This window comes from Lathamus discolor, chromosome 8, assembly GCF_037157495.1.
Source record: "Lathamus discolor isolate bLatDis1 chromosome 8, bLatDis1.hap1, whole genome shotgun sequence".
NCBI lineage: Eukaryota > Metazoa > Chordata > Aves > Psittaciformes > Psittacidae > Lathamus > Lathamus discolor.
Window position 1 is genome coordinate 11,656,695 of NC_088891.1, and position 21,042 is coordinate 11,677,736.

The 21,042-nt window shown below is 44.0% G+C and overlaps 1 protein-coding gene and 1 long non-coding RNA gene across 8 annotated transcripts in view; one reads left to right on the forward strand and one right to left on the reverse strand.

Annotated features, from left to right (window-relative positions):
• SHC4 (SHC adaptor protein 4) overlaps positions 1-21,042 on the forward strand; it is a 32,003-nt gene that overhangs the window by 5,435 nt on the left and 5,526 nt on the right. For all 7 annotated transcript variants that reach the window (XR_010614535.1, XM_065688164.1, XM_065688160.1 and 4 more), the window contains 7 exons: positions 2,834-2,904; positions 9,835-9,898; positions 10,778-10,897; positions 12,530-12,583; positions 15,780-15,831; positions 17,149-17,275; positions 19,711-19,888. Coding sequence is in view for 6 of the 7 variants with exons in the window: in XM_065688164.1 (XP_065544236.1) it covers positions 2,834-2,904; positions 9,835-9,898; positions 10,778-10,897; positions 12,530-12,583; positions 15,780-15,831; positions 17,149-17,275; positions 19,711-19,888 (666 nt within the window). In the remaining variant the exon portion in view is untranslated. The remainder of the gene's footprint in view (positions 1-2,833; positions 2,905-9,834; positions 9,899-10,777; positions 10,898-12,529; positions 12,584-15,779; positions 15,832-17,148; positions 17,276-19,710; positions 19,889-21,042) is intronic.
• On the reverse strand, positions 5,214-9,506 carry LOC136018686 (uncharacterized). Its single transcript, XR_010614536.1, has 3 exons — positions 9,381-9,506; positions 9,189-9,260; positions 5,214-8,594 (listed from the first exon to the last, which is right to left on the reverse strand). It is a non-coding gene; the product is annotated as an uncharacterized LOC136018686 (long non-coding RNA).

Here is a 21,042-nt window from a genome sequence, read left to right on the forward strand (position 1 = left end):
CCATCATGTCTTGTAAATAGATGTGAAAAGATGTGTGCATCTTAGGTAACCACCCTGCTCTCTCCCACATGGGGAAACAGCAGCCAGCCCCAGATCACCCTCTGGATACAAACACCAAGAGATGAAGCAGACCCTGGTGCTGAAGCCCTCCCCAGCCCAGTGCAGGGAGACAGGGGACAGCTTTGCCCATGTCGCAGTTAGAGGAGCAGTTCCCTTTCCAGCAGGGCCAGTGAGTCTCTCCTGTCCCTCTTGAGAGCTGTTTCTTGTCCTGGAAGGAGCTTTTGATCCTGCTGCCAGCAGATCAGGGGGTCCAGCATCCACTTTCATTGGCCATGTCAAGTTTTCAGCACTCAGCTTGTTTCAGCGCTGGCATTTTATTTTATTATAGGTAGCTGAATTGCTGAATTCTGCAGCTGTATCTGTGTTTGTTGTCCTGGGCAGGTTAGAGCACCCTTGCGCCTGTGTCCAGCTTCCCCAGCTTTCCTCAGCAGCTCATTGAAGCCAGGGAAGATGAAGCCCCTCCTTGGACACCACCTCTGAACCCTCGATATCTCTATCACCATGTCATAAAGACAACCAGCAGACAGCTTGGGCTGGGGCAAGGGCTGTGCCCTGCTGTGGCTTCCTCTCCGGGAGTACTGGGCACACGAGAAGTCTCTGAGACTGGCATTGTCCTTTTCTGCTGCCTTCCCCTTTCTTTCCTACACCACTTGTCAGACTCGGCTCTGGAGGGGTTAATCTTTTCCTTGTTTATTTGTTAATAATTTTTAATCCCTTGGAGACTGTCTTTTGTTTTTTTGAATAGGCTTCTGGTACCCCATTGTCCTTTCATGTGCTCCATGGGCTCCTGTGCAGCTCTGTGACCCCGACTTCCTCTGCCTCAGTCCCACAGGTCCCTCTACCCTGGGCTCTGCAGGTTCTCTGTGCCCTCCTGCTGAGATGTGACAGTTCAGCCATTACTAACCGTGCTGGTCTGGATAACCAACAGCAGCTAAAATAAATGAGGGATACAGCAAGGTGCCATGTTAATGCACTTCCCTACTCAGGCTTTTAAAGACAAAAAAAAAATGGTCTTTTGTGAATCATTGATAAGTTCAGCTTCACTCAGGGTCACTTATGCAAAAACCTAATATTGATTTTTCATCTTTGCTTAGAGTAGCTTCCCACGCATCTGTTCAGGATGCAGTGGGGACTCACTTATCAGCGTATGACTCACCTACTCCTCTGAATCTTCCTTTTTTCAAGGATAGAGGAGCAGCCAACCAGCTCACAGGATGTTTGACCTCATACCATAGGATCAGAGGTCACCACTGTGCTACAAGCTGAGGCTCTAGACATATTTTGCCCGTTTGCTTTGTTCCCGTTAAGCAGGAATATCTTTAACAAGTAAGAGAGATCTCAAAGTCATTAAATGTTCATTAGGGAAGCAGTTCTGCTAACCCTTCAGATTCTTATTGATGTCCTTCCAGGTCTCTGACCTAATTCTGGAGTTCTCCCAGGGGTTACATTGCTATCTGGAAGGAAACCAAAGTAGGGATAATACAATTGTTGTGGAATCCCTGCTTGACTGCACACATAATGTTCTCTTTTTAACATACACATTCGTTTCTGAGTGTCTCCAAAGCTGAAAGAGATACCCAAATCCACCCCACTCTGAAGGGCCCAGCAGAAAAATCAATTCACAGACAAAGTGAGGCAGAGGAGGTAAATACGGTACCTTTCCTCTGTCTATTCAGAGCAAGAGGACAGAGCATGCATGTCCCTGCCTGGGATTTCCCAGTTGTCTGCTGTATCCCAGAGGCTTTGACTTCCGTCTCTGCAGCCCATGGGCACTGTGTGAGCACTGCAGGATGCCCCTGAAATCCCTTTTCCCTCTGGGAGAATTCACTGTGGAAGAGGGGCATGCAGGGGGACCCAGACCTCTGCCAGCCTTGTGAAATGGGGAGATGTCTGAGTGCTTCAACAGCAAAGAGATGGATATCAACAGACATGCTGAAGGAATTAGGAATGTGTTTTGGGAGAGGTAAACTCAGTGGATAGACATATCCTAGCACACTTCATTGAAATGAAAGTGTTCCGTAGGTTAGTATATAACATCAAAGGAGTCTGTGGGCTGACATGCCATCACATTCTTGATGTTTCTGAAAATTAGACTTATGCAGATCCCAAACGATACAGAAAAAGCCTTCAGCTCTGTCCCATGCAACAGAAATGTGGGAGTCAGCCTCTAATTTCAAGCAGGTCAGTTAACAGTGCAGGCTCGTAAGAGCTGTTGCTATGAGCTGCAATTGCAGCTCTACTTCCTTCATCTTCTGCAGAGGTTATTTGTCATCAGATGTGCAGCAGCATGGAGCCAGTGGTTTTCTTCATGCCTAGTAATGCCTCCCACTGCTCTGAAGGGACTATTCAGCTCTTCAGCACAGGGGCTCTGAGTGCATTGGTCCTGCGCTGCTTCCAGAGGCGCTCTGCTCCGGGGGGAATTTCTCTCTAATGTGCATGTATTCCTACCAGCTCAGTGCCACAGGCTAATCACTGAGAATAAGCAGAATTGGAAAAATGAATGATTGGATTTTGTGTCCCCAGCAGGCTTTACCTTTTTTTATGCTTCATTGTTGAAACCACTGGTATCTTTATTGCTCTTCTCTACACTTTTCAGTAAATAAATCTATTTAGGAAGCAGCTTTAGGATGGCTGATTTGATTTTCCATTCAGATTGTGGTTCTGCATATACTTAGTGGACTAAAATCACATTTGTTTCTTTCCGTAGCCTCCTCTTACCTGTATGCTAGATATTAACAAAGCCCTCCTTTCTCTGTGTCTCTGCTCTCCCTAGTACATGGGCTGCATTGAAGTGCTGCAGTCAATGAGGTCCCTGGACTTTGGCACACGAACGCAAGTCACCAGGTAGGTGGTATCAAACTAAAATTCAGCCCAAGAATGAAAAAGTTGAGCACTGTTTTCTGCATGGAGCCAAGGGTGCACGCCAAGCTCTGAGACACTTTGAACAGGAGTTTGCATGTTTCATTTTTGTTTTGGTTTTGTCCCAAGCAATGATTTGAATTATTTGATCATTACAATAGGCTTTTTGCACTGGAAAGGGAATTGTTTCAGCCACAGACCTTATTTCTCTCTCACTTCTTGTTCTGGATGCAGCGAACCTCCCCCTGCAGCCTCAGCACAGTGCAGACAACCCCAGCTAGCTGGGTACTGGCATCAGCTAGTCCACGCACGTGGGCTCAGCACTGCCCGCACAGCTCACCCACGGCACAGGGTGGCCGAGGCAGTGAGCCTGGGTGCTCACAAGCCTCCCTGCCACTCTGCTTCACACCTGGTACAGAAAGTGCCATCGGTCCCTCAATCCAGCTAGGTCCTCTTGTGATTTTTTATCAGATGTTATGACATTGCTTGACCCCATCTGCACCAAGGCCAGGCTCAGCGGAGTCACAAGGAAAACATGTTGAAATATAGCCATTACTGCAGGCCTAAGTTTCCAGCCTGCAAATCAGAAAAAGATGAATGTTTCACTCTCAGATACAACTGAATATGGTTTAAATATGAGATATTTTGTGGTCTTTAGTGAAGTTTGCAACTTCTGTTGCAGATTGCTGCTGGCTCTAGATTATCAGTATATGCACCCAGAGGGCTGCTGAAATGTTGTGTCAGGAGCAGAAAAGCCCAGTTTTATTTTTATGCTGATCCTTGTAAGTCTGTCAGTGAAGGAGTGTGTAAGTCATCAAAATAAGCATCCTCTTTCCATCTTGAAGCGCTGTGTGTGGCTGGGATGTACTCACAGTCCAGCAGCCAGGACTAGTGCTCTGTTGGTCAGCCCCAGCAACCACCCAGCATCCCAGCACCTCCAAAGGCTTTTTGGAGGGGTGGGTGGGTGCAGAGTATTTTGGCCCAGCTTTAGACATGTTCCCTCCTCCCCTCAGCTATTTTTCTGGCATGGTTCATGCTGAGGATGCCAGGAGTGTGGTTGAGGCTTCCTGCGCCTGCCCAACTCTTCCTTCCTGCTGGTGGATGATTTACAGATGCTCTTTTGCTTCCACAAGTGTTTGTATCAAAGAGATTGTGGAGAAAGGAAAGGAACATGAAGAGATAAGTGTTACTTTGCTACCTATTGGCTCCCAGACTTACCAGCTAAAAGGAAGAAACAGAAAAAAATTGATTCCTTAAATGCCTGTATACCGCACTCAAAAGCTGCCCGATTTGTTTTGTATTTAAAATCAGTGGTTGTTGACATTTACAATCAGCATAAGCACACACTCACCCAGTTCCTGCATGTGTATATGGAGAAGTGCCTAGATACAAATATCCTTCCCTCAGCCTGGGTGTTTACTGATCAAAAAGAGCCATGTAGTACGCTTACCCAAAGCAATCAGCCTGGAGCATTCAGACAAAGCCACCGTTTTCTTCAACATCCTCAGCCAAAGAGCGAGGTGATCTCCTAATTGCAAGACACAGAAGTATGTATTAGGTGGTCTGTCTGGAAAATAATGAGTATGAATTACCGTGTGACAAGACCTTGCCACCTTAAATTTGGCCCAAATTAGCAAGGTTTTGTTAACCAGAGCTATGTGAAAACTTAACAATGGAAATATTTCCATCATCTAAAAAATATGCCAGACCTTAATGGGCTGTTTTGTGCATGAGAAATTCAAAACCTAAACTGTTTGCAAACTGAATGCTGAAGTGCTGAGCTCATGCATGCAAACTTTAAAGTTTGATCGATTACAAGCTGACTGGAGCAAAGATAACACTGATTATTCCCCTATTGTTCTCCCAGGGGAGTAAGTTTATAGATGGCATGCACAATGCACCAACCACAGAGTTATTGGAAATGATCCCATTTAAATCATCTTTGTTACTTGTACTGGGGGTAAAAAATATTTTTACTCCAATGGCATTTCACTAAACAAAGAGGCATCTTCTGTTTTAAAGTGATGCAGAAAGGGTCTCTGATTATGTCTGCTCCCTGCCTTGCTTTATGTGTACGTGCATTCTTAGTCTCCTGATCTTTAAAATTAAAGATATTATTTACCTGCCCCTTATGAATGTTGGAAAGATCAACAAACTCCTGTTTGCCAAAGTGCTGTGAGTGAGGAGTCAAGAGATGAGTATGGAGGATTTATTTTCTGGTTTCTTGCTGGACTTGCATTTTCAGTCACTTACCAGGCACAGGGCTGGGTAAGGCAGAAAATAGCCTCTTCAGTGCTATGAATGACCATGGGGTGCAGAGATACTGTATGGCCATCAGGCGGAATGACTGCAGCCTAGCAAGCGAAGGGCCCAGCACTGAAGTGCTTTTCATCCTCAGCCCTCATGGCTGTGAGGTGAAGAGGCTGGCAGAGGAGGTTTCACTGCAGCAGGTTTCCCTTCCAGCTCTGCCATTGCCTGCCTGTGACCCAACTCACATGCTCTTAGGACATCCCTCCCATTTTGCAGAAACTTGTGATTTCAAATTCCATGTAGACGACAAGAGTAATATCTAGAAATCACACTGAGGGTGACAGGTTCCTCTGCTTGAAAGGCTTTGTATTTTTTTGGAATGGTCTCCCATAAATGTGTTTTGCTTGCTGTCCTCAGTACAAAACATATTTGTGCTTGTTCTTGGATAGGTCCTGTCTTTGCTGGGATGGGCACTTCCCTTGTCCAGCCTTTCAACTCTTTTCCTCTTACACATCTCCCATTTCTGTTAAACTTATTATTAGTCACTCTGTTTGGGCATTTATGGGAAAAGGGATTCTGTATCTCAGATCAGGGCATAAACTTGAAAATGGTTGGGCACTGAAGGGCGAAGGGCATCTAAAATGTGCTGCTGGGGTGGGCTGGTGGAAGAAGGCTGACTTTGTTTGGAAGATTCATTTCAACTTTGTTGAACCACACAATCCCTTTCTGTTAGATAGTGTAGGCAGAGCCCTAGATGCTTAAAAGCAAATCTTCAACAGCATGCTTACTTGCTTACATCAGCCCATCTCTCTTCTTTTACTCTCATTTGGGGGAACAATAAACAAAGTGGCTCACTGTTACTGCCAGTGCAGCTCTCTCCCGCGTGTGCACGCTTGGGGAGGAGCAGGGAGGATTGTTGGCTGCAGGTTTCACTGCAGAGGTGCAGACCCAGAGTAAACCTGTAAACTGCACGGATGAACTGATCTGAACACTTCTAGATGCCAAAAATGGGGCTGTCTTTGTCGCTCCAGCCTGCCCCAGAGCTCGCTGAGCCCTTGCCAAGCATCTGCATCCTGGCTGGGGGGCTGCTGCAAACCAGAGGGCAGAGGGATCAGTGCCCTGCGGGGCTGGGGGTCTGCACCAGGGGTTTTTAGCAGAAAGCAAGAATTCCCTGTGCTGTTGGCTCCCGCAGCACCCAGCCATGTAGGGGCTGTGACACTGTCCTGCTTCAGTACATCGTGCCCAGGAACTGGGGAGATGCTTACAGCTGTTTGCTCAGGAGTCTCCGTGTCCCAGTCAAAAAGAGGTGGTCCTGCTTCCCCATCCCACCTCCTGGATCCCATAGAGGTGTCCCCAGGGAACTGTGTGAGCCTGGATCCTCACTGAACTGGTGCCCAGCAGAATAGCCCTTGGGAAACTCCCCCTGCAATGGATGGGCATCTGCTGCGGCCAGGAGTGGGACCTCTGGCTCTGCAGTAGGTCTGCTGCTGGTGACAGCCCAGGGACCAATGTGCTTCAGAGGAATATTCTTCAGGATGGGGAAGAGAACTCTTCCATTCACTACGGAGAGTGAAAACCGTGTCAATGAAACAATGGCCAGTTTATATAATTGTGTGGGTACTGCAGGACTGACTGACAGGGACTCTGCTTCAAATGGCAGAAGATGCCTGAGGAGTCGAGGAGCAGGGTTTTCTTTGCCTTAACTACAAGAACTATTTAAATTCCTCACAGCTCTCCCGATTCAGTGTGTGGCTCCCAGGGTCGGGAAGAGCTGCTGCAGAGTCTGCAAGTGGAGCTATCTCATTCAGGGCAATTTAAAAGGAAAACAAACAAAAATCCCAAGTTTTTTGTTTTGGGATGAATGATGAGGAGAAAAGAAAGAAAAAGCAGCAACATGACTGGAATAACAAGGCCACTTTTTCTGCTACTGCCTCAGATTTGGAAGATATCAAAGGGACAAGCAAATGCCAGAACCCATAAGGTTGCCCATTCATCCAGGAGCAAGGTGATTAACTATGTCAGCCTTGCACAGGTATATGCCATGATGCAGATCTAAAAGCAGAGACTTGCCTGAGCAACTGTGTGAAGGTGAATGCTGTAAGAATGAATTAATAGAGGTTTTCCAGCAAGAAAGCACAGATTCTACATAAATCCTATTCGAATTTGTTGTAGACATATCCAGAGTTTCTTTTCTTCCTAATGTACCAGTTTCTACTTCAGGTCTGCCTGCCCCGTGGAAATGACTGAAGGTCAGGAGTGTTCAGCTGTAGCAGCAATGTGTTACCAAACTGCTGCTTTTCACACCTTTAAAGTAAGGTTTGTTAGATCACCTGGAAAACCAGGCAGAGGTACGCTGCAAGAAATGTCTGTGAGAAGGTGATTTCCCCTACCAAAAAGAAACCATGAAGTAGAAATGATTTGCCTACTTCTTGGTTTCTGTTTGGAGGACAAGTGCTTCAGAGCGCGGTGAAGTGGGCAGTCACTGGCTTGTACAAGAATGGGCTCCAATGCTGGCAACTTTGCCTACAACTCCTTATTCTACATGGGCTGCCTGAAGTGTGTGAGAATTCATTTGACACCAAAATAGATGACTTCCCTGGTTTTCCAATTTATTCTGTATCTGGTTTTCTTTCTAGGTAGAGCTAGACTTATAGGCTCCAAGTAGCCTTAATGTCTTGGCTCTGATTTTAATTTCCTTTAATATTGAATGAGAAGATGAGCTCTCATTTTCCAAGCTGATTGTTGGAATCTGCGAGATCATCCTGCAGGATGCCTTTCCCTTATTTATTTCTTTTTTAATTTTGGCCTTTCTGCTGGTAACAGCTAAATGAAACGGGAGCTCAACAATAAGGGTATCAGGAACTCGCTTCAAAACTGTGTTTTCAGCTGTGTAGGGGGAATTGTTTAAAAGGCTGAAGAAAGGCAATGTTTAAAAGGCTGTGTTTCTGACCCACCTTGGGTGGGTCACCATAAGACTCCTCCTCTTCCCTGCTTTTTCACTCGGAACATTTTAATTCAATTGGTATTATTTTACCATGGGTGAGGTCTCCATTCATTTGACAGTCTCCAGGCTGACTTTCTCAGGATGTTCTCTGGAAGGAAGACTTGATGTAGCATCACTGTCTTCAGTGCTTTAGGCACATAGCCCATCAGCACAGCAATGTCCGTAGGGCGCTGAGCAGGAGGCAGCAGCAATGTTGCGGTTCACTGGCACTGTGCTGGCTTTACCTGCTGTCTAATCCGCTCCCTGGGCACAATGCAGGGTCCTGGGCAGACCACACTCCTCGCTGGGGCACCTCTGCTTCACTGGACATACCTGCCTGGAGCATCCCGCCACTGTGCAGTCTCTTGATATTTTTCAGCCCTTCTGAACCAAACCTCCTCAGGAAATGAAGCCCAGTGGCATGTTCCTCCCGTGCACTGATCTGAAAATAGACAAACTTTCGTAACTAGCTTGTTTCTTTATTAGCTGTTCGGGTAATAATCCAATAGCTTAAACAGATTAATCCCCTTCCCCTGAAGAACAAAACAAAATCCCAACCCTTGAAAGCCCAAGTCCTAATTCAGCCATGAAGGAAAGGCTGAGGCTGTGGCCTCAAAATGGGACTCAGTGAGGGAACCAAAGCCCGAGAAGGTGACTAGGTGGCGGTGGTGCGGCAGAGGAGCTGTGGCTTAGATGGGGATGTCCAGGCAAGGTTAAGGAAACATGCTAAGTACATCCCAGCCCGTAAGCACCATTTTTCCATTGACTTCAAAACAGTAAGTATCAGTCAGGGAAAGCCTGTGATTGCCAGCAAAAGGTGTTTTTGCAGCTGTTGTGCTAACCTTGATCAGAGCAGTTGAGTGCTCCTCTGTATGTCCAAACCAGTGACCTGCATGAGAATGTATCTGAATTTTCTTTGTTCAAGCATGGAAAATAGGTGCAGTGGGCCACTACAGTGTACTAAGTGTGTGATTTAGCTGTCTTTGATATAGACCAATAAACCAATATAAACCAAAATGAGTGCTTTATGCCTTACCTTTCTGCTTCCTTGAGAGGTGCCTATAGAGAATAGTGGGTGGCTGGCAAGGACATCTGGTTTGGAAAATACCTGCCAGAGATGGAAAGACATGAACTGAGACCTCAGACTTGAACAACTGCAGAAGCTCAATTACGCTGCCGTTTTTTCCCCCCACTTTTTTTCTCTTTAGGAAAGAGGAACCCCAAGCACCAGAAAGGCAATCAGGACACCCAGCTGAGCACACTCAGCATGCCCTGGCTGCTCTAAATAAGAAGGATTAAGGGAGGGAGGGGATCCTCCTTGCTAAGCAAGAGACCTATCAACTGTACTGAGAAAAAGGATTTGAAGGCATTAGGTTGAGTTTCTTGTGCTTAGTTGATGGGTTTTTTAAAGAACGAATTGTCACTAGGTGAAACTGATGTGTTTTATGAAGAAAAAGAATCAACCCAAACCAGGCTGCTGAATCACTGTGTCTTGTTAAATAGGTTGTTTTTTCTTTAACAGTGGGAGGAAAGAGAAAGAAAAACAGCTGTGAAAGACCTTCCTGAAGATTAAAGTGTTTATTAAGTGGGACGATAACAATAAATTGCAGAGTTGCTGGCCCTGTTACAGATGATGCGTGTGAAATGATCCCAGAGTTTGTGCTGTGTTTTTCTATTTGCAGGGAAGCAATAAGCCGGCTGTGTGAAGCTGTGTCAGGTACAAATGGAGCTATAAAAAAGCGGAAGGTAAACACTGTTTTAACTGAACAATTAATTTTCTGTATCTGCTTTTGATAAGTTGCATACCTGATTCCCTAACAGGCTTCAGTCCATGCTGGATATAGTGCACATTGATCCATCTGAACTCAGTATAACATGAAAGCATTTGCAGCAGGGTGTTCAGCCTGCTTGGTTTGGGGCTGAGGGCACATCCTACCCTGTTTTCTTCAGGATCGATGCTTTGCCTGGAGTTCCTGTTCCTACCAGCCTATGCAGCACTCAGTGCTTTACAGGTTTTAGGTTCTGTCTGGTAAAATGTCAGAGGGTTTGTTTAGCACAAGGGAGCTCATTCACTGGAGGATTTCCTGATTGCTATTTATATACATAAAAAATTAAACACGACTGAAATGGCAGTGTTTAATGGGCAGATCACTTGTTAAGTAACTGGGATGTAATGAGGGCCAACGTCAGTGGATGCTGTTGGGTTGTGTCCAATGAAACTTATTGATCCCCTTCTGTAACTGTGGGGCCCGGGAGGAATGAACTTGCTGAAAAATGAATACATGAGAGATTTTCTTGATTTCCTCACAAACACTTTATGCCCAGGAAATGAAGCAGAGTTCAGCACGACAATTACACATTCTGATTTACTGAGCCAGCTATAACATTTGGCTCACTGGGATTTTGTTTAAAAACTTTTTTCCCCATTATTGACATAAACCCATGCTTACAAGTATTGTATTCAAAGCTGATACTTGTTAGAAAATCTATTTGCATTTGATCAAGCCATTATCCTTGCTCCACTGAATTTCTCAACAAGATATCGTAAAAACTACTTGATTTTGACATGTTTCTGCCCCTGACAGACTTGGCTGACAGCCTCTTTCTTTTTTTATTTGTTCATAGCCTCCAGTGAAGTTTCTATCTTCTGTACTTGGCAAAAGTAACCTTCAGTTTTCTGGTGTGAATATAAAGCTGACCATTTCAACAAGCAGCCTCACTTTGATTAATGTTGACACGCAGCAGGTAGGATACATATAAATCAGTGTCCTTTTCTCCATGCTCCTGTATTCTCCTCCTTTCATAGCATCTGAAGAAAAGGCTGGGTGCTTTGAAGGGAAAGCATTATCCTTTAATTGTCTTGTGCTAGTAAAGCTGAATTACGTGATGCCTCTGAATTTAAAAATGAGAGCACTGTGGAGGAATTGGACATGCAGCACATGCCCTTTCTGTTTATGATGGTGTCTTCCATAGGGAGGGATCTTTAAGCACTTGGCAAGCTGTTTCTCTGCCTGTATGGTGCCTAATAAAAAAGCGCTAGTCCTGACAAGTTTCTGAAAAGTCCTAGAGAAAAAAGTTTTGACACAAATAATGAGTCAGAGCTTGGCTTTGGTGTCATTCAAAGCTGTTTTACAGCTGGGTAATATATGTGCATAGGCAGTTATACTAAGCAAAGTCTCTGGGCTCCATAGAGATGTGTTCCTGAGAGCCTGGATCTGTCCTGGAACTGGGGTGTGTTCCCTTCTTGGCAGATGAGCTTAGGAGCTTTGTCCTGCCCACCTAATTCTGCTGTCAGCTGTTGGCTTCAGCTTCCAGCACAATCTTGCCCTGGGCCAGCAGGGTTTTGGTCCAAGTTGAAGTGGGGGACCATCAGGGAGGTAGTTTTGGCTCGCTGGCCCTGGGGAATCACTGCACTGAGCTGATGCCATGCTGAAATGGTAGTGGAGGTTTGGCTGCAGCACAGAGGTGCCTTGGACCCCTGTGCTAAGAGGGGTAAGTTTATTGCACCAGGTTTCCCTTCCTTTCAGGTACAGCAGGAAAGGGCTTCCCCACAGCAGTTGAAACGGGGGTTGGCAGCTAAATATGGACCTTTTAACCTGTTCCTGCTTGTAACTAGGCTCAAAGCTGGCTGGACAGGTGTCCTTGCAAACACACTGATGTGTCCGGTCACCACACACATGGACATGCAAGACACTGTCTTGAAATTCTTTCTAGGTCTTTCATTAAGAGACCTTTGCAAATGGAAAATCCTATTTATTCTATTCTTGTGCTGGCACCACATTTCATTGTGTTGATGTCTACATAATCTATTGCACTTGATTTTATACTAAAGAACAGTTTGTCTCCAGAGATGAAATAGTGTTTGAAACCAAGAAAAGTTGATGCTTGCATTGGCTAGTGAAATTTCAATCAGGTAACAGCTTGGTGCTAATGTTGAGAGAGAATATGGTCAGAGTATCCGTGGGGTCTGGCTGTAAAAACACCACCATTACATTTAAGTACCAAGCATTTAAATAAAATTGTTGGTAATTTTAAAATTAATTAATATCTGAAGACTTTGTAAACGCATCCAGTGTCTCCAGTTATTTCCTTTTCAAGGTCTCATTGAGCTTTGTACAGACCAGGTTAGAAGTTGGTTGAATTAATTCTAAAAACCCTTTAAGGAAGATTACTCAGGGATCTGGATATTACTAAGCATGAATGGGTAGTCTCAAAAATATTCATATTTTTATCTCCTTCCTTCACAAATGATATGTGCATGTATTAATGGATTGGGTTGTCATAAACGTAATTGCCTGCTCTATGAAGATATATGCTCTGCTGTTTGCTAAGTGTGTGGCACATGAGCATGTTTAACTAGTTTGTCATGCTTTTCAGATTATTGCCAACCATCACATGCAGTCCATCTCATTTGCTTCTGGAGGTGACCCAGTAAGTATTGATTTAAAAGATATACTTCCGCAGGTATAATGAAACTATTATGAGACTAAAAGTACCTGCAGATACTTTGCTTCATCACTTCCTATCCACAAGCACTAACAGAGTACACCACTCTTCTGGATCATGACCAGTAATACAAGAAAACTGAGGAAATGAGACTGGAAAGGAGACATGGAATAGAGACTTAGTGGATCTTTGATAGATTCATAGTAAATTTTCCTGTTGCCAGTCAGTAAGCCTCTGTTCATTCAAAAGCCCTCAGACTTGGGGTTCTAGAAATAAGAACACATGAATACAGGAAATGCATCAGTTTGGCGGTCCCTATAATCCACTACCTGTTACAAAGGCAGTCAGCACTGGTACCTCTAAATTTTTAGATGAATTTTGAGTAACACATCTCCTGTGAGACAGATGGGACATAACCTCCTTCCTCCTGCAGATGTGTTTTTCTCCTACTCATGAAGTCATTAATGTTTTCAAGCAAGAGGTTTTCTATTCTCTTCCAAACCCTTTATTGCAATGATTGTAAGCAAGGAATTTGTCATCCATAAACATGCCCTATTCCCTCTTCAAATCTAAGCAAGCTCAGCCCTGCCAGCATTCTGTGTTTCACACTCCATGTGGTATGAGAACATTATTTCTTTAATCAGTTTTGAATTTTCTGCCCTTCAATTTCGCTAAATGTCTCCCTGTTCTCGTGTTACGGAACAGGGAAAAGAGAAGGCTCTGGGTCATGCTCTTCATAACACTGGGGCAGAAGCCACATCCAGCTTTGGTTGGAAAATGACAGATTTGCCCCTTTGAATTTAGGAGCAGGCAAGGGAAAATAGCTGGGAACTGGCCCTGTGTGGCCGATGGATCTCTAGAGGGCCATGTGGGTGATGTAAGGAGCCCAGCTGCTCTGCTCTGCTCGGAATGATGCTGCTCAGGCTGCCTGAGAACTGGAGCTCTCTGGAGCTGTGCTGGGAAGTGTGGGGAGGGAGCACATGTGCAGGCTCTGTGCTGTCAGTCCTGTACCCAGAAAGGAGGCACAGCACAGGCTTGGTGCTGAAGTGCTACATCCTTAAAAATTGTTTTTAAAGCTTGAGGCATTTTGAAAGTCTAAGTTCAAATTTCACCCTTAGATGCCTGTGCTGTCCTAATATGCCACAGTGTATAATACAGTCCTTGGGCTTTGCAGATCCTTCCTGATGTGGATTTCCAGGTAGCTCCAAGAGCTGGCACACTGTTATGCTGAGCATCACAGCGCTTTATTCAGATTTCAGTTCTCTTGATAGTTAAACAATTTAAATATGTCCTTAAGATGACTTGTTTTTGAAGTACGTACCCTGTCCTAGATTCTGGCTGTCTAGTTTGTCTTTATGTAACATTTCCAGCTTGGAAAATTCAGGGATGTGTTTTCAGACCTCTGCTCAGCAGGTTGGATGACTAATTCTCAGGGCTTGTTTACCTTTTTTAGTAGTTTTTATATTGTTATCCTGCACTGGCTCTCTTTAGTGGTTCTGTCAGATCTCAAAGGCTATGCAGGGCTGGGTTTCATCAGTGCTTAATGGCAGGACAACCAAGAGATGAGCTTACACCTATGTGCTGCAGGACATGGACTTGGTGGTGAAGTTTGTGATAACTTTTCTCTACCGGGAGAATATATAATAAAACAGAGGTCTGGCTCAGCAGTGGTAACTATAAATCTAGTGGCACTTCATGTAAGGGGCAATTTTGGTGGCTTGTTTAGGTTATTTTCCTAAGATTCTCTTTACATTTAAAGTGGGAGATAAGTTTCACAGGGCAGGTCTCTCCACCTGCCCCTGTGTTCAGGGTCTAAGCGCAGTTCAGTGTTGCTCTGCACTGTTAAGTAACACTATTCTGCCCAAGAATAAAGCCTATTCCGGCTTTATTTTAAAGCCTAGTCATCCATGCATGTACATAAACATTACAAAAATACAAAAATAGTAGATACTGCTCCAGTTACTTTAGTTTCTAGTAGCTCTCTAGATCTAATTCATTTTGAAATTGCATCCTATAATATTTATAAACTTTAAGAAAAACCTGAAAGGAAAAGAAGGGAAATTGAGTTCATTAAACACATAAGAACTATTTAGTTTTAAAGATATTAACTTTGGAGATTTTAAAAGAGTTATGTAGGACAAGTTCTGCTGGCCCTAAGACCTGCCTCTCGTGTCATTCATTGTGAATTATTAAATGATTGTTCTTGTGCATATTGCAAATGGGGGCCTTGTTTCCTGCCAGCTGATTGCATCTTCCCTCAAGAGAGCCATGCCTTGAAGCTGCGAATTGCATTTTCCTCATCCTACCTTAAATATCCAAAATAACAAAATGCATCCTTAATAATTAAAAGCATGTTATTCATTACCTCACCATTTTTACTATAACACTGAGTTATCAAGCAACTCCTTGCTATTGCAGTATGGCTAGAAATGTTAATTTTTCTATTCCAGTTCCCTTTTTAGTTTGACAGGAAAAATGAGGATTATTTCAATGTTGGCTGGAAAGAGAATGTGAAACAGACAACTGATTATACTGAGGTTGGCTGATCTCAGCAGCAGCCTTGAGATCCAGAGTAATTTAACCTGATTGTAGCCAGTCTAAAATCAGTCAGCAGGAATTGAGATCAGGTACCTATTGTATTCTGCAGTATTCTAAAGAGCATCTTTTCTCTAAGATGCCTTGAAAACTCAATCTTCATTCTAAAAATCAGGAATATTCTAACTTGTCCTTTGCAGTGTTTTAACACTGTTTTCCACTGATATTGATAAGGACTAAAGGCTGTGACTGGCAGCCCTAACGCATTACACAGGAGAAGCTTGGAGCTCTGTGGGAGCAGTGGAAGAGAGCAGCATTGCCTGCTGATGAGGCACCAGTTGTGTTTCTACTCCTTTTGCAGCGTTTGGAATTGAATATGCAGTTTATTGAAGACCCAAAGAATGCCAGATGGTCTAATGCATGTATTTCAAGAAAAAGATTCCAGGTCAATGACTGTGTCCACAGCTACTGGTGTGTCACTGATCTTCCCTTAGCCCACTTCGCTAGTACCTCCAGTTGTTTACCCTGAAAGAAGCATGCTTTTTAAAGCTAAGAGTATATCTCTTTATGCTCAGTTGCTTTGCTGTTTTTGTAGGGTTGTTCATAATGACAATTTTAAAGACATTTGTTGTCTTCTTTCCTAAAGGATACAACAGACTACGTTGCATATGTAGCAAAAGATCCTGTTAATCAGAGAGGTACGGAGACACTTTTCAGATGTTATACATGTTTATGTGATTGCTTTACCTGTACCAAGGAATTGTTTGAATTTTAAAATAAGAAAGCTACTGAACAGTTCAATGTTCTGTACAATTTCTGACTTGCCTGTATGGATATGGGTGATGGTATGCAGGCTGTGGCTTTAAATGCCATATTCTTTGCGCATCTAAGTGAGAATCTGCATGTCAGACTACAGCTGTACTAGCTGCTGACTCCATGCAGGCATAGGAACTCTCCCAAACTGGCTTTTCCTGGCGAGGAAGGGCAGAGCCTGGCAAGTTGCTCTGGGGCAACTTCCAGATGTGTGAAGGGTTAGCAAATGAGCCTCCTCATCTAATCCAGACTCCTGGGTACGTTGCTGGAAGGCAGAGTGGGGTATACACTCAGCTATATTGGAGCTTCTCCCCTCTGGAGGCTAACCCTGGGGATAAAATCCCTTTCCTTCACTCTCATTATTTGCCTACAGTACAAGAAAAACTGGCCTTTGGCTGCTTTCATGCCAAACAGTTCCCAGAACAACACTGCCAATGGCTATGAAATTGGTAGTGGCACTTCACAGGAGACCTCACTCTGAGGTGCTGTGGATGGCCCAGAAGATCGGGATGTTTTCTGGAGAAGCTGGGCCTTACAGTCTGCTCTGCTCTGCCACCTATCTATACCTCCATCACTGCCATTTTGAAACACTTGGGGCACGCCGTGAGGTCACGAGTATTGAATACTGCTGGTATTGATGCTGGGATGTATCGAACTCGTGTACTGCAGGCAGGGCTGGCGGCTGGCCCAGCACCATCCCCAAGTGCTATCTCATGGTGGCTCAGCAGAGGGGAGAGCCCACCCTGGGCACAGGGCACTTGCTACTGGAGTGAGTTTCCTGAGGGGGTTTGTGAGAACAAGGACTGATGGAAGGAGCATGGTCTTGCCCTGAGGGAGCCCTGCCCCAGGCTGCCAGAGCCACCCATACTTGTGTTTTCCTCCTGTTTCACATGAAAACTGCACACTGGCAGGAGTGCTTCTCTCCCTTGCTTCTGCTTACTGTCAGGCAGGGAGAGAAAAGGAGATACAGGAGCACTCCATGCAGGAAGCATAAATGGCGAGTTTCCTTTATTGAAATTTAAGTTGATACTATAGCAAAAGAATGCTTAGAGCAATTTCCTTATCAAAAATCTCAGTTTATATCATGCCCTAAAGCTATCTAGTTGTGTAATTTCATGCCCAGCTTTTCTGTTGTAAGCAAAATAGCTTATGTCTCTCTTTTCTGGTATAAAGTGTATTTACTTAATTGTGTCTCATTGCAGCATGCCACATATTGGAATGTCCCAATGGAACAGCGCAGGAGGTGATAAACACCATAGGGCAGGCTTTTGAGCTCCGGTTCAGACAGTACCTGAAGAACCCCTCTAGCCTGGTTACGTCTAATGAAAGGTCAGCACATTCTCAGTCACTTAAGTGAGGGTTTCATTCTCTTTAGTACTTTTCAGGAAAACAATATACTCCAAAGAGTGATCCATAAGTAAGATGCTTTAGATATGCTTTCTGGGCATATGTTAATTGTAATATGTGCTGTATGTACACACTATAATAGACTAAAATAAGCTTATTCCAGTAAACTCCACTGATGTCTGTGACATCTGTAGAGGTGCACAACACAATTTAGCTCTAATGTACCTTAGCTAAAACAGCCCTCTCTTAAGTCATGCAAGTAAGCTGAACAAATGTTCAAACTACTCTTCCCAAGTAAGTTCAGCGCAAATGCACGCAGAGCTCAGTCCTGATCCATGCCAAGTTTAAATGTGCTATATTTCTGGAAAGTGTGTGGTGGTGGAAAGAAGCCACTGTAATTCACCTTTCTGCTATTCTGGTCATGTCCTGGCAGTGGCCTCTGATTCCACCAGGTGTGACTTACATCAGCCTCGTGTACTGAAATAAACACAGCCACTGCTTAGCATTTCAAAGTATGAAGCCATGTCCTCTGCACATTGCTCAAAATATAGTGCCGAGATTAATTTCAGGAGTACAATTCCCCATTTCACTTACCCTTTTTCCATTGCACTGGGGATGCAGGTCTTGCTCTAATTTATAGCTCTCCTCACACGTTAGACATGCCTATTTTTTCTCTGTCTTGTCTTTACTGCAACACCAAATTTGATTGTTTGCTACCTCCCACAAATAGGTAAAGCCTTAATACTGCTTAACCGCATCCTGAGCACCAGGAGTCACTGTGCAGGTGGTGTCCCTGGTACAGTGCCTAATGCAAGACAGCAGAATTGGTTTTATTGCATAACAGCAGCCCCAGCTCCAGTTTATATTTATTTCATTCTACAGAGTGGTTCTTGCCATTCCACTGCTAATACTGGTCTGTGTTCCTTGGGGACAATAACCAGAGGAAAAGCCTTTCCTATGAAACTGTGCTAGGTTATGCCACAAGTACATCAGAGTGAGGAGAAATGGAACAGGCTAATTAGATTCCCTCCTTGATCCTGACCTGCAGCCAGCATTGGAGAACGGTCCTCAGGCAGAGAAGCTGAATATTGCTGTGTGAATGAGTCACTCCCTTCCAAACTACTATGAATCACATAATCAAATACTTGCACTGCATATCACATAATCAACTACTTGAACTTTATCTCTTTCCTGCTTGAGGCCTTTTATCCAATTATATTCTGAATTAAGATTTGAGATGAGTTTTTTATTTCGGGACCGGAGACAGTACAGGAAGCACCTAGTTGTTTTGCAGTGTATCAGCTGTACATTTAAACTATCATCATTCTGGTTTAGCTCAAGAAAAACATTGGGTGCTCTCCTTCATGTTTTCTTCCAGCTGGAACAGAACAGTTATATTGATTATAGTTATTAAAATCAGGGTACATTCAGGAAAACTACTTTTTTTTTTTTCTGGTAGCAATATTTGATTTTTTAGAAGAGTTGCAGGCTTTTCTAACTAAATGCTATGAGGTTTTCGTTTTCTCTTGTAAGTGTTGCCTTCCTCCCCTTTCCCCCTCATTGTCTGGATTTATACAGTTGAGAAAAGAAGCCAGAGGAATTACTTTTATGGTCTACATTTTGGACACCTTAATGAATGATGTGTTGGCACTCTTCTCTTAAAGTTTCAGTAGGTGGCTCTTATATTTTCAAGTCAAAGAAAAGGGATTTGGACTGCCTGTTGCTAAGAAAATGAGTGTACTTCCCTGCACCCCAAGCTCTAGTGACTGTGCTGGAGTAGGTCCAGAGAAGGGCAACGGAGCTGGTGAAAGGCCTGGAGCAGAAATCTGATGAGGAATGGCTGAGGGAACTGGGCATGTTTAGTGTGGAGAAAAGAAAGCTCAGGGGGAACCTTACCATTCTCTACAACTGCCTGAAAGGAGGATGGAGAGAGCAGGTGGCTGGTCTCTTCTCCCAAGTAACAAGTGATAGAACAAGAGCAAATGGCCTCAAGCTGCACCAGAGGATGTTTAGATTGGATATGAGGAAAAATTTCTTCACCAAGAGGGTGCTCAGGCATTGGAACAGGCTGCCCAGGGCAGTGGTGGAATCACTGTCCCTGGAAGCATTCAAAAACTGTGTAGACAAGGCCCCTAGTGACATGGTTTAGTGGTGGACTTGGCAGTCCTGTGGTAAAGGTTGGACTTGATGATCAAGGTCTTTTCCAACCTGGTTGATTTTATGATTCCATTTTTAATTCAGGAAGAAGTAACTGGAAAAATAAAGCTCTGAAAGTTCAGGCCCAAAGCCCTTTACAGCCTCCATATGGCTAATCTGTGTATTGTGCGATGTGCAAACATCGAGGACGTTTGCCTACACTAGAAAGCAGTTGATTACATCAGTCACCTTCCTCCTCCCCTCCCCCCATGTATTTTCAGTGAGGCAGCAAATGCTAATGGATCAGCCGGGAATTCACAGGAGAGGGAAGATCATGAATATTACAACGAAATTCCCGGGAAAGAGCCTCCCACCGGTGGAGTATTAGACATGCGAATAAAAGTGCAAACGGACCAAAGGGCTAACTGTCTTACACAGTGCAAAAAGCAGTATTGCTTGGTAAGTACATAATCTTCTGGGATAACTGTTCATTGCCTGTTACGGGAATGAATAATAAAGTGTTACTGTGGTGTAAAGCATGGCATTAACATCAGAACCAGGTCCTGATTATCCTGGGAAAAGGTTTTTTAGGCTAGATTTAATGACGCTTAGTACATAATTGAATCCCAAAGCACTTTCTGAATATTAACTCGTTTGTCCTTAGAGTACTTTTAGGAGACCAAGTAATATTCCCTTGTTCTCTTGTTAGCTGTGAGAAGAAAATAGATACAGATTAAAATGGCATGTCTGAGAGAACATCTGCAATATCTGTGACCTCCTGGCTCCTAATTCTGAGATCTGCTAAATATTTCACCCTGTCCATTACGCTCTACAACCTATACATACAGCATTAACTGATTGCAATGTATATACAACATTAATTACCTTTGGAGTATTTCAAGAGGCTCTGTTAAATCAGCCACAGCAGCAAAAGATGCATATATCTGTGGCTCTTTACTGGAATAGTGGGGAATAAAACCGAGAAATCAGGGAGTAAAACCAGCTGAGTTCACACTGACTGTACAGACTTCAAAGCCTGCTGTGTGAGTTCTTGGGAACACCGGCATTTCCCCACTCAGGGAAGGAGGCACTGCTGCTTTGCTCTAGAAGAAGTGCACTCAGATGCACCCACTGGAATCCCATTGGTGCTGTCTAAAAATTTGCTGCTCCCAAGTGTTATCTGTGTCTGGCAACAACTGCTCCTGGGTTCCTGGGTGTTCCTGTGCTACTGCTCCATCTGCTTACTGCTTTGTTGACCTCAACTGTATATCACATCTTTGCTGTGGGCCTGGTGGTCTCCAACTCCCCAGCAGTCCCCAGACATCTAAAAAGATGTTTGATGAGACCCTGAGTTTGCATGTGAAGCTTGCCAGTCATTGCAAGAGGTTACCCTGCAAATATCCTTTTTTCACAGGGTGTTACTTTTTTGTTTTTCCTCTCAGTTCTGATGACTGTTTAACGCTGCATAAACAACTTAGTGATCATTTCACTTTCAAATCATGATGTTTGTACTTATTTCTCCTTGCTTTTATTGCAAGAAACATTTATAAGACAATCTGAACTGTATTACCTAGTAGTTATACTGTATATACTAAATCTTAGGTATAAAACTA